The sequence below is a fragment of the Sinocyclocheilus grahami genome, unplaced genomic scaffold (genome assembly GCF_001515645.1).
Source record: "Sinocyclocheilus grahami isolate Dianchi unplaced genomic scaffold, SAMN03320097.WGS_v1.1 scaffold313.1, whole genome shotgun sequence".
In the NCBI taxonomy this organism is placed as follows: domain Eukaryota; kingdom Metazoa; phylum Chordata; class Actinopteri; order Cypriniformes; family Cyprinidae; genus Sinocyclocheilus; species Sinocyclocheilus grahami.
The window spans coordinates 227,173-241,290 of record NW_015505492.1 but is presented as its reverse complement, the minus strand read 5'-3'; the positions used below and the strand labels follow the sequence as shown (position 1 = coordinate 241,290).

At 36.6% G+C, this 14,118-nt stretch overlaps 1 protein-coding gene across 4 annotated transcripts in view; it reads right to left on the bottom strand.

The window, feature by feature from the left end:
- Positions 1 to 14,118, bottom strand: part of ldb3a (LIM domain binding 3a) — a 41,187-nt gene that overhangs the window by 15,401 nt on the left and 11,668 nt on the right. For all 4 annotated transcript variants that reach the window (XM_016294119.1, XM_016294120.1, XM_016294122.1 and 1 more), the window contains exons 3-5: positions 7,513 to 7,664; positions 4,178 to 4,253; positions 631 to 653 (exon numbers count right to left, since the gene is read on the bottom strand). In XM_016294119.1, the coding sequence (XP_016149605.1) occupies positions 631 to 653; positions 4,178 to 4,253; positions 7,513 to 7,664 (251 nt within the window). The remainder of the gene's footprint in view (positions 1 to 630; positions 654 to 4,177; positions 4,254 to 7,512; positions 7,665 to 14,118) is intronic.

Here is a 14,118-nt window from a genome sequence, read left to right as displayed (position 1 = left end):
CCGGCCTCGCTCCGTTCCCACGGCTCTCGGCCCCGCCACCACTCGTCACAATAACTATCTAATATCTGACTGAATAAACTATAACTATTAACACGGCATTTGAATAATGACTTACTTGTTATATTGTCTATTAAATTACACAAATTAATTTTGCCATTAGTAGTGCTGCAACCGAAATACATAATTCAGATCACAAATAATAATCACGGACTGTCATATAGTAAATGTGGTAATTACGACATGGTGTGAATGTAGCATAAGATTCCCAACCAAACACTGTGAGTATACTAACGAAGAAGTGCCTAACTGGGACCAATAAAATGATGACAAACGCATTCTCAACGCTAAACATGAGTTCAGCAAGCAAACCTCTAGTCTCCTAAAACACACACTGCAGCACAGTGCCAACTGGGATTCTCATAAATACATATTCCAAAGATTCAGATATGCTTCTCTGTGTTGTAGTATAGGTTTATTTTAAGCATTAGTGCATAATTAAAGCAATTTGAGAATGCACAGGATGACAAATCTCACTAACCACACTTTATACCACAAAGGCAGATCCAAAAAATTCCATGCATGTATACCACACAGAGCACTACAACGTTATGCCAGGAGGCTGTTACTAACTTGGCAGGAGTGTTGGTAATAACCTACAATGGGCGAAAGGAAACAGAAACAAGGACATTGGTTAGAAACTCATATAAACTTAACATGGAAGGGTTGTGCCAGTGAAAGTTCTTCAAAATTAAGAATTTCATCAGATTTTCAAGGTGCAGTGTGTAATTTCCGAATTGTGAAAATAATGCTGGTTCAAACACTTCCTGTCTTACACAGGATGTCCTGCACTAAACTCAAGCCACTGGTTGACCCAAGCTGGGCTGCTCAAATAGACACATTCTCTTTGTGGCACAGAAATTACATACTTCACCTTTTAGGAAAAGGGAAAACGTTAGTGTGTTTGAGTGTCAGTGTGTGTGTGTGTGTTTGGCATGAGTGACATGTAGCGAGTAGCAAGTCGCCTTTCAAAGAGGCAAATAAATAAATAACTGAATGCAACAGACAAACGAGTTTTCATAAGAGTGTCTCCCTGCAAAGATGTGATCGGAGGGAGTGAGGGGGGTGTATCAGTGTAGTTAGTAAACTGAACCCTGAAATTCCATGACCTTTTAAGAGGAGAGCGGTGACAGGTGCTCTCTCACCCCTCTCCATCCATATCACTCGACGGCCTGAGATTTCCTCTGTGCTGAGGCACACGCTAAGACCCTTTTCACCGCATATGAGGAAGAGAGTAAACGGAGAGGAGTACAGGACATTGTCATCCATTTACCTAATCCACAACAGTACTGCCAAAGTGCATTGCTTTGAGGTTACAATGCAGAAGTGAAACTGTCAAACTGGGAAAGTGATATAGTGCTTTTAATGTCTCAATACGACAGCTTGCTTTGGTTAGCAAAACATGAATTTATGCAGATACAAATCTGGGGTCTGTTTTCAAAAGTTTGTCAGATTTTTAAAATGCTTTTGAAATACATCTCATGTTTACCCAGGAATTCATTTATTTGATCAGAAATACAGTACAATTGTGAAATAGTACTACAATTTAAACTACCTGTTTTTATTCATGTGATGACTGAATTTTCAGCAGTCATTCTTTGGTGTCACATGATCCTTCAGAAATCATTCTGATATGATATTTTGGTGCTCAAGAAATATTTGAAGAGTTCAGATACAAAGGCCTCTAAGTGCCATCTGAAATTTTCTTCGAAAATGAGCATTCTTCTAAGGTTCCTATGTTTATGTTCAGTTATTCATTGCCATTATAGTGAAATTACTGAAACTAAACATAGGAGCCTGATAAAAATTCTCATTTCAGAAGAAAATTTCAAACAGCACATTGCATCTGAACTCTTCATTTGTTATCAGTGTCTTACTATTATCAATAAAAACAGTTGTGCTGCTTAATATATTTGTGGAAACCATGAAACACTTTCTTCGATCAATAGAAAGTAAAAAAAAAAAAACTGCATTTATTTGAAAAATAAATATTTTGTTACACTACACATGTCTTTATGGTCACTTCTGATCAATTTAATGCATCCTTGCTAAATATAATTAACATGTATTCATTTCTTACAAAAGAAAAAAAATCTTACTGACCCCAACATTTTGGAGGAACAGAGGTGTATTTTCCATTTTGACAGGCAATTTTTAAATCTAACCCCTCTGGTGAATGCATTATCTGGTATAACATGATCGCTGTACCTGAAGGAGGGCCACCTCCAACTGAAGCCTCAGCTCAAATTTGTCTTGCACGTTCCTTCAGAGGCTTGAAGCTTAAACTAGATCCTCCTCTGGCCTGCTAATGCCAGTGGGGAATAGGGTCAATGTAACAGAAATAACCTCTCTTTTCTGAATGTTGCATGGCCACTGTCATTCTTCTGTCAAGAGCAACGTTAGCAACCAGGTGGGGCTGAACTATAACCGGCCCACTGATTCTAACCTCTTTTAGAAACTCTACACTGTTAATTTAGAATTAAACACTATATTTTTAAATAGGACACCTGGCTGCTAGTGTCAGATCTCAGTCGTTCTGTGATTACATACCCACTAGGCATGCCTGACCCCGGGCTCTTAACCCTCTCCTGCAGCATGGCCATCTCTTGTAATGTCTCTGCAGAGTACAGACCGATGGGGGAGTTATACTGCTGGCTTTTTTGCCCAGAGGAGGATTTGTCCCTCGGAGCAGCTAAATGCCTTTGAGCAGGCAAAGAAGCTTCTCCGCTACTGCTCACCACAGTGCTATAGGACTGGTTGGTGTGCTTGCTTGAGTAGCTGGAGTTTGTCTTAGCAGAAACCGAGAGAGCCCCATTCATTTGCACAGGCTGATCCTTAAAGGGAAACGTGCATGTGTGTGGACAGTGTTGAGAAAGAAAGAACAGAAGGAGCCGGTCAGAGGAAAGCTTAGAATGACAATAATTTAAGTTAACACTATGTAAACTACAAAAATGTATTTGAAAATTGTTGACTTGATGTTTTACTGAAAGCAAAAGGAATATTTTACCACACAAAAAAAAGAAAATTATATCATAATTTACAGTATGTCTAGATTTTTTTTATAGCCCCGATTTGTATTCATTGTACTGAAGTGCAGGAATGGCATTTTGAAAAATATCTCCTTTTTGTTGAAACATATAAGAAAGATTGATTATATTGATTTGTAACCACACAAAGGTGGGAAATGGCTAATGTTTTGAAGAAATAACTTATTCTCTACCTTCTTTAACATAATATGAGTTTGTACACTACCATTCAAAATAGATTTTTTTAATATATATTTTTAAAAGTCTCTTCTGCTCAACAAGACTGCATTTATTTGATCAAAATACAGTAAAAACTGTAAATATTATTACAACTTAAAATAATTGTTTTTTATTAAATATATATTTAAAATGTAATTTATACCTGTGATGGCAAATCTGAATTTACTCCGGTCTTCAATGTCACATGATCTTTCAGAAATCATTCTAATATTTGCTGCTCAAGACATATTTCTTAATATTATCAGTGTTGTAAAGAGTTGCTTAATATTTTTGTGGAAACTGTGATTAACTGTGAAATATTATAAATGTCTTTTGCATCTTTTCTGAATAAGTATTAATTTCTATTAAAAAAATACCCTAAATTTTGAACGATAATGTATGTACTAATCAGGGTTCTGAAACAGAGGGTTTATGATCTTTCTTTTTATGTGACTAACACAATATTTGTTATTAAATGGCAAACTAATTGTGAAGAGCAATACATTAACAATGTTTAGTTAACTTTTTGCTGGAATGTGCAAAGTGAAAACCAGCAGGGGGCATCATAAGGCTTTTTACATGTAGTAGAACATTTGTACAGATAGCATACATGAAAAAGGCATCCTGAGTTGAGAGAAAACCAAAGAACAGAATCTTTTATCTTACCCTCTAAAAATATTTTTTTTTAAATAAAAAACCCTTTTAACTGAGGACTTCAGCTGAAGCTTGCACTAAGGCTTTCTCTAGCTTTTACATTTCATGAACAATCATGTGGAATGTATGACCTGTGCTTGACTTAAAGTATGTGAATGCACGAACATATACTGTATGCAGATATATGTAGAATGCATGACAGTGAGTAACATGTGACAGACCTTCTGATGAGGGATCACAGGCATAGGGGAGTCAATCCTTGGTGTTGTCATGGGAAATGGAGTGGGCCGCTTTGACCTGTGATAAAACAGAGTGAGCATTTTAAGAAAATGACAGAAGTGCTAAAGACAGACTGTCTGGACCACATCTTTTATGACAAAATTGCAATGTCAAGTGGTGAACTATAAACATTTCACACACAGTTCTACATAAATGATGCAGCCATGTACAAACTTGTGGCAAACATTTTCAGTTTTCCAGGTCTCTCGACTTTCCTTTGAAATTGAACACTGTCACAATAACAACATAATGAATGCCATCCACAACAGAAGCAGTTTTCGTTGCTATCAGCTATCAAAAAAATGCTTTTGTCCAAACAGACTTTGTGCCAAATTGAACCTTTTCAGAAGAAAAAAATAAAAACATTACTTGCCTTGTACACAAAAGGGAAAAACTAGCATACTTTTTTTTGAAAATTTGTGCAAAAAGAAAAGCACAAAGAACAATTGACAAAAGAGAAGTCCTTGGAACACAGTAAAGACAAAAGATACGTTTTGACAACAACGTACTGTACATAACGTATCTTGAAAAGTGTTAAAGTTTATCCCACCCTACATGTCCACTTTCTAACAACAACTCTTGGAGAGGGAACTCTGGGATCTATTAAGAGTGTTAAAGCAAAGGAAGGATGGTCCGGTGTAATCCCTGCAGGTATGCTCAAAGAGGGGAAATAAAGGTGAACATGCCTTTTTGGGGTTTTGCTCATGATAAAGTGAACTAACTGTAAACCTGATTTAAGAACTAAGACACATCAGAATTGCAACCTGCGCTGGAGAGATCAAGGATGTTTTTACAAGCTCATATATTTCACGTATCTCACGGATGACTAGTGCAGACATGGTTTATGAGGAAGACACTATCCCAGGCATGTCACTCTCTCTGCAGCTTCATCTGTTGATAACTGATATTTATATTACATGCCTAGAATAAATGGCAGATATCTTTCATTCCGCTCTTTTGATTAGTTGATCACTTTAACCAAGAGCCTTCAGTTGATATTTTTCTGCTCAAATTTGATGTTGTTCACATATGAAGCTGTTGACATGATCTTTTAAATGTGGCCCATACCAGACACTGTCTAAACAATCACATAACACACTTTAGCCTGTCATGTACATCATAACACCATCAGCACATTTCATAATGCAATATGATATCATATTTTGTTATTCATTCATTATTAGAATTTCGTCCAGTCTTCCAATCTCAAAACTCTGCATTAGCATTAGAATGAACAGTTTTGTTTCTTTGCAATGTTTAAAGAAAAACATTATTTGGCATCAATATATAAATTTCTGCTGTGAAGTTTGGGGTCAATTTCTGACTTTAAGTCTCTTATGCTTAACAAGGCTGCATTTATTTGATTAAAAATACAGTATATGTACAGAATACAATATACTGTAAAATACATAATATACTGTATTAAGATATTCTGTGAAGCAAAGCTGAATTTTCAGCATCATTACTCCAGTCTTCAGTGTCACATTATCCTTCAGAAATCATTCTGATATGCTGATTTGGTGCTCAAGAAACATTTCTTATTATCAATGACTTTATAAAAAATATTAACATTTTTGAGGAATTTAAAATCTTACTGATTCTTACTGATTACTTCAAAAATCTTACTTACGATAGTATAAAGAAATATTTTTTACACTTAAAGTGTATCAATATATTTTTTAATGCTTTTTCCACCCTTTAGATATTACCTTTCAGTGTAAAACTTCACATACTGCAATTCATACATACATTTTATGGGTAAATCTACCATACAATTAGGATGAATGCTGAGCTAGTAAAATGAATGTTGAGAAAAATAAAGTTGCATGGATTCTGATCTAACTACAAAGTTCGAAAACCATATCCATATATCAATAAGAAAGTTATGCAGATCAACTGCAGTGTGAACGTAACCTTGTTTAAAGCTATGTTGTGTCAGTACTGGGCAGCCTTGAGTTGGAGCAAAAGGCTGGAAAAAAGCTTATCAAGTTAACTGGTGTATGATGTTGCTGATGGATGAATGGACACTCGCCAGAGGCTGTGAAGTGTCACGAATCCGGTCCATGGACTTTTAGCCAATGAACACAAGAGGTCAGCATATTGACACTCACTCCACATAGACCATCACACATCACTTTGGACTACATCTACCATGCTCCACTGCACTGATTGCGCACTCACCTGCATCCAATAACTCACACTATATAACACTCACTCTGATCCTGCTCTAGTTGCCGAGTATTGTATGCGTTTATCTCTCTGCAAGCGATAGCTACTCTACGGAGCCTGTCTAGTTTTCCCACATGAAGGAAGATTCTAGAAGTGTGCATGTATTCATTGTCTGTTTTGAAGAGCTTTTTGTCTAGTAATGTTGAAAATGAGCAAAATTAATCAGCAGCCATTCTGACATGAGTCAATAAAATCACATGACCTTTCCTGGCTAAACACAAACAGAGCTCATCTAAACTCACACAAAATCTCAGTCACATATGTTTATGATATACTGAAGCTGCAGTCTGTTTACACTTCATAAAAATGAATCCCATGATTGACTACACTGAACAGACGAGGCCTGCTTTTATTACACTGCAGTGAATGAGCCAACAATAATTCAATTAATAATTTGTTTGTAGCCACTGAATTGACAGATCACACAAGAGAATGATAAAGGCTGCCCCAGAGCTGTCATTGAAGATAGATTGTTACAAACTTATGGCCGCCAAGACAGATATCAAATATCAGTGTAGATCACAGTGTAAACATGGCAGATCATTTTATTCCCTTCACCAGAATAGAAGAAACTCCAATTCAATCCAAGAGGCATCGCTCACATTTCTACAGACCCTACATGTGTCATACACAATACTGAATTTCCAAGCACTGCCACATCCTTCCTGGTTTCAAAAGGTTTTGGCAAGTACTATAATACACAAATGCATCAGAGAGAAGTAATACTAATTTTTTTAATTTAAATGTTAGAATTAGAATGATTTCTAAAGGATCATGTGACACTGAAGACTGAAGTAAAGTCTGCTGAAAATTCAGCTTCGCCATCACAGGAATAAATTACATTTTAATTATATTAAAATAAAAAAGTTTATTTTTTTTACATTGTAATAATATTTCACAATATTACTGCTTTTACTGTACTTCGTTCAAATAAATACAGTCTTGGTGAGCATAAGTGACATCTTTCCAAAATGTTTTTGAACAATTACACACACACACACACACACACACACACACACAGCTCCAAAACACTAACAATGCACTGTACCTTTGCATGGTAAGGGCCAGATTGAAGTTGGCAGACTTGATCTTGTTTTGGGCCTCCAGGTGTGTCATCCCCTCTGTGCTGACCCCATCAATGGCCACAATGATGTCACCCTGGATCAGGTTGCTGGAGGCTGCCTTGCTCCCTGGTGTAATCTGCCACAAACCAAACAAGCTTTTAAATGAAATACTGACAGGTCAGCACTTCTGCAAACACAATGCTTAGACAAGGTAATAATCTGGTCTTTATTTGTCTGCCTCCACATGAGATTGATAACGTAGCTTAGATGTATGTATGAATAAAGCTGAACAAAAGAGAAGACTCTGTCATTTACAGGTGCTTGCTTGATACCCTCTCAATAAAATCAGTGGAGGATAAAAACACACACGGATCCTGAATCCATGACAGCTGGGTGCACAAAGAGATCTTAAGCACACATTTGGCATGCTGCATGCTTAGTGTTTGAACAGATAATGTGTTCCTCTTGCTAAAAATAAGACTGCGTTTGCAGAATAAAGTCATGCGCTTTAGTCTACAGACCCTAAGTCTGAAATAATGCATATGAAGTATATAATGTTAATGAAACAAAAACATGTCTGGGTCATATTTTGCATGTTTTTAACAGGCTTTGTGAGATTTATTAATCTTTTTATACGTTCCACAAAAATTATATAAATTTAAAATTTGTTATATACACTAGCCTACTGTTAAAAGGTTTGAGGTCAGAAATATATATTTTTAAAGCAATTAATACTTTTATTCAGCAAGGATGCATTCAATTCATCAAAAGTGACAGTGAAGACATTTATAATGTTCAAATCAAATCAGAATATTAGAATCATTTCTGAAGGATCATGTGACAGAAGACTGGAGTAATGACTGCTGAAAATTCAGCTTTGCCATTAAATAATTTTTTTTTTTAGACATTTCACAGTTTTTACTGCACTTTTGATTTTGAATAAGATGAGCTGGTTATACATTTGTGTGTGGGGAAATTTTAATGTAATACAAATCTTAAAGTTCTTAATGTTTCTATTTTACCTAATTTAGATTGATTGATTTATTTAAATTTTGGGATGAAATACAACATATCTGTCATTTCAGATTTTAAATAAGGACATCAAAACCCTCATTGAACGCTTTATTGATGAAAAAAATTCTACAGATTGTGCATCTACGCAGACAATTTTTAGATTTTGAGTCAATTCTTTTCCTCCATGATATGTACGGAGCATGTTGCAGACCATCATTTAGGATTCTGTGATATACAATAGATACATGAAAACCTTCAGACTGCACATGGATGACACTGTGTCATCTCTATACCATAAAACTTTAATTTCTTCTAAATCTGGTGAGGTTTCAGCTGTGTTTTGAGTCAGAAGCATCTCTTTCAAGTCTGGCTGTGCACTTCTGAGAGCCAGCAATGTAGAAGTCTAAGGACTGTCTCATTTACAAAAAAAACAGTGTGAATGCAAAATGAATAAAGCTGATTTCAGTTGCGAGCATGTTTCTCTCTAATCTTGTCTGGCTAGATTAAGAAGTTGACACTGTGATATGATATGCTTCCTGAGTGACTACTAAAACTACCATTGAGAAGAACTGAAGAAATGACTCTGTATTTTTATAATTTTTTTGCATTTCCATCTGTTTTGAATTTTTAATGAATAGACGAATGCATGCACATCTGAGCCAAGGATTTAGACACAGAAGTGCCAAGACTGCAAAGCCTATTTCAAGAGCCTGAGGAGTAGACTAGCCATAACAAGAAAATGAGAAGTATGTGTCTGAAACAGCATACAAGACATATAAGATTACTCTGTGAAAGTTAGTTTGTTGTCAATTATCCAGAAGCTATCAAGCAGTAAGATGTTAATTTAGAGTACAATAACCACATTTAAAGCTTAGAAACTACAGAAAGGTGATTTTGAGAAATGTCAGCTTTTTTTTATGTTTTTGGTCACCAAACATTTTTTAATGTTCTATAATAATAAGTCAGGTTAACACAGGTTTGGAATAACATGAGAGTAAGTAGGCCTAAATGATGACAGAATTTCCATTTTGGGGTGAACTATCCCCTCTAAAGTGCTTAACTCCAAACTACAACACTAATAGAACAATCAAATCAACTAATTTAATCAGTTCATGGGCCACCTTTGGTATCATCTGAAATTAAAGCTACTTAACATTAAGTAAGACAAACACACTGTCCAAATTTATGGATGTCCAAATGTAATGATTTCCCCCACAGAGTTCAATCAAACACTTGAAATTACTACAATCATGCAACTTTATCAAAGATACAAATATCTACTTTTTGAAGTTGCATTTAAATTCCACTTGGCTTAGAAATCTGAGGGATGTGCAAATGGATGAATGCTTTTGTTTCTTAAGGTCCTGTCACGTTAGCAAAAAAGGTCCATTGTTAATTGACATTAGCAATGTACTGTATGAAGCACAGTTTACATATAAGTCATTTTCAAACCAATTAGCTTTCTGTTGGTCACTGCAGTGAATATCACATGTCCAAATTGAACCCATTGTGAAATTCCAGATTGCATGGATTTCTATTGAAATGACAGAATTTCACTGTCCAAAATCACCAGTATGACGGTAAATGTGGCCACAACTTTATTGATACAGCCGTTATTCTCATCTGATACTTTTATCAGTCTCCTCCTGGTACATCAAAGGCGAGACATTTAATAATATAGGGATTAACTAGTAATCAGCATAAAAAAAAGATTAAAACTATCATGCATCAAGGATTTCTGGTTACAAGTGTAAAGCTGATAATTGTTAGGCAAACATAGAATCTTTGATTGCATGCCTTGAGTGTTTGCTTGTGAAATATTTTGGTTAATTTGATTATGCTTTCAGCTGCCAATAAGAGCACAGCACTCTTAGCTGTGTTGTTTATCTTATTTACTCATGTTTACCCATTACACATATGCACAAAATCAAAAAACAAGAAAAAGCATGCAGATTCAACATCATCTTGATAATTCAGTCCATAAAACCTCATAAATCAGTGCCGTTACTGGCTACTGTGTGTAATATCTTGTAAAAAATGTATCGGTATGTGACAGCTGTGTTTCCACTACTGTGGTCACGTCCACACTGTGGATGAGCTTAACGTGACCAATGCAATCCGACACCTGGATGGTCTATATATCCAGGCACTTCACACATACTCATGGGCAAATATGACAGATTGTAGTACTTCTTCTTGCATACTGCCACGATGGCACAGTTTTTGATAATCATTTTCTCAAATGAATTACCAGCTCAAGTTCACTGACCATGTTTATGAACCTAATATAACTGCAGCCACCAACTGCAGAGCTCTTATCCTCTGGCACAAATTCACAAATAACTGAAGTCTGTCTCATATGCTTATTGAGGTACAAGCCTGTAAAAATAAGCCACACTAGGTTTAGCAAAAAACCTCTGCTGGTCTGGTTATCTAACATCCAACCTTTCGAGGTTGGAATGATTATGCTCACAGTTGGCCACGATGAGTCTAAAATAGATTTGAATGACTTCCTCCTTCTTTCAAAATGGTGTTCTGTGTATATATATATATATATAACTACCCACAGTGGGTAGCAATTGCAGTCTTTTTCCTGCTTGACAGCTGCTTTAGTTGTGTCTGTGTGAATGGGTGCTACCCACTAGAGTGCAGGGGTTGTTTTAAGAGTCTTCTTCCTCTATAAATGTCAAGTCTAATTGCCACATCTAGCAGGGGGAGTGTCCTGTCACCTTCAGAAAGGCCACTGTGATAGTAATGTTCATGTGCTAGGGGCAACATCCCCATAAAATGACATGTGCTACAATTTAAAAGGATTACTTCAGCCAAAATGAAAGTTATATGGGTTTGGAACGATAGTAATTGATGCCGGAATGTTCATTTCAGGGTGATTCGGCCCTTTAAGGCTTCATAATTTATAGGCCACATAATAAAAAACCTTAATGGCAGAAAAGAAAGACGTTTGGCAAAACTCATATTTACTTGTTTTAGTAAATGCACTGATACTGTTGCTTTGTGCCGGGTTAGCAAAACTAACGGCAAAAGGAAAAGGAAGGGAGCATGGGAAAACAAAGGCTTGGAGAGACTGAAGGGAGGATTACCAGGCCTGGCACACAAAACATGCATTAACTCTCCATTCTAGCTCATTCCAATTGATGCCTGGATGAATGAGTGGCTGATATGCCAGCTCAAATCTCCTGCTCACTCACAGCAGCACAAAGGAGCTGTTCTGTGGGTCAAGTAAATCATGGAGGGGAAAGTAGGCCACAGAGAAAACTATAGAGACATTTGATGGCTAGACATATGGACTGTAAAGGAAAAATAAAATGAAGCCAACATGAAATCAAAATGCATCCTATATACATTCTTAATAAACATTTCTGGTCTTATTGTGCATGATTGTTTTTGCACATCATTCCAGTGCAAAATATAATTGTAATCTTTCCTCTTTGCACAATCCAATCAATTCCTGATGGATAAAATCAAGATAATGGATAAAGTCCCACTATTTTTCTTCAGAGAATATCCTATTACTGTCAGACTCTGTTCCATGTTTTGTGTGTCTTGCTCCCCATGTGCCTTCCTATGCCCTTATTTGGTTAGTTTCCTGTTCCTGTCCTGATTAGTTAACTTCATTTGTCCCAGGTGTTTCCCTTGATGTTTCATTGCTCCCAGGTGTGTCTCGTCATCCCCTCCTCCTGTGTGTATAAATAGTGTTCCCTGTGTGTGTTCCAGCATCCGGTATTGAATGTTCATGTTGTCATGTATAGCGTGAGTGTTCCATGGTCCTTTGTGTCAATTAAACCCATTTGGATTAATGTACTCCTTGTCTCTCTCCATTCCTTGCTCCTCAGTCTGCTCAGCAGTGCACCCGTGACAATTACACTCAGCATGCACAACCATTCAAAAGTTTTGGGTCGGTAAGCTTTTTTTTGTTTGTTTTTGTTTTTGAAAGTGGTCGCTCATGTTCATCAAGGCTGTAAAACCAGTAATATTGTAAAATATTACAATTTAAAATAACTTATTGCAATATATTTTAAAATGTAGTTTTATACCTGTGATGGCAAAGCTGAATTTTCAGCATCATTACTCTAGTCTTCAGTGTCACATGATGATTTTGAACTTAAAAACCTTTCTTTTATTATTTTCAGTGTAGAAAACCACTTAATATTTTTGTGGAAACCATAATCCTTTTTTATTCTTTGATAATCAATTTAATGTCTTGTTTTTGTTTTTAGTAAAAAAAATCTTACAGACCCCAAGCTTTTTAGATGTTTCTTTTATTCTGCAGAAGAAAAATAAAATCTACTCTTAGTTTTAAATTAAAGTTCTGAATTAGCATAGCCTTGCAGCTCTATTAGTATTCTAGAATGTGGCTATCATTCTCTGCGGTTTCTAAATAAACAAGAAGATCTGGACCAATCATGATTTGAATTGACAGTCATGGTGTCAAAATATCTGAAATGGTGAAGACTTGCCCATGATTGAGACCTGAGTACTTAACCAGATGGGCTCATTTATGCTAACAAGACCGAAAAGTATCTGACACCATATGAATGCAATGTGACCTGATCCTCTCCTGCTGTAGCACCCGCTGCACCCCTCATATAAGAGCGGCGTAAACCTGCCCAACACCAAATGAATAAAACGCATGAGAAAAAAACCAAGAGTTTATCATAGCACATCAAAGCCAACCTGTTGAATTATCTGAGAACAAGCTTGGGTTAAACACATCAAACATTTCTGTCCTTCTGGAAGGAAGCACGTCATTTTGCTGGATGTTGGTATATAATAGCTCTTAGAGTCTTCCCCAGCAGGACTGACCTGACCTTCAGTAGCCATCTAAAAACAGCTCTGCCTGTCAGCAGCACCAGCTTCAGGCTCTCACGGCAAACACCAACACTGCTACTTGCTGCCTACTGGTTTGGGACTATCTGAGAGACACATTATATAATAAAATTTGACAACTTGTTCTGAGGAACATTTTTGTTTTCTGACTTCGTACATCAAGTTAATTAGTTAAATCAAGTTGAATAAATTGCATGCTTTATGATGTGTGTACAAATCATAAGGTTAGTCTGGTGGACCACAGTTGGATGGCATCATCTCTTAACCTGATGCAATGTGACACAAAATCAGTCAATCAAATAATAGATATTTTGTTTAATGTACCGCTAATGGAGCAATATTTTGAACCACAGACATTTGACAATAGGCTAACCAATGTGATGATGCAAAAACAGAAATTAAACAATAAAACATCCTGTCACTTGTTGCAGACTTGCAGTCAAACAAATATTTTTTTCACCGTATGCAACTGTTTTCCAAAATTATTCTAAAGCATATTATCTGATGCACTACCATTCAAAAGTTTGGGGTTGGAAAGAAGTTTTTTTAAGTCTCGTATGCTTACAAAGGCTACACTTATTTGCTCAAACCTACAGTCTGAACCAGGGGTTTTCAACCCCCTAGGACATGCGTGCCCCCCAAGTTGGTCTAATTTCACTCGCCACCCCCCCCCCCCCCCGTTTGGGTGCCACTCGCCCGCGGGTGCGGCGGCGGGGGTGGGTGCCAGCGTC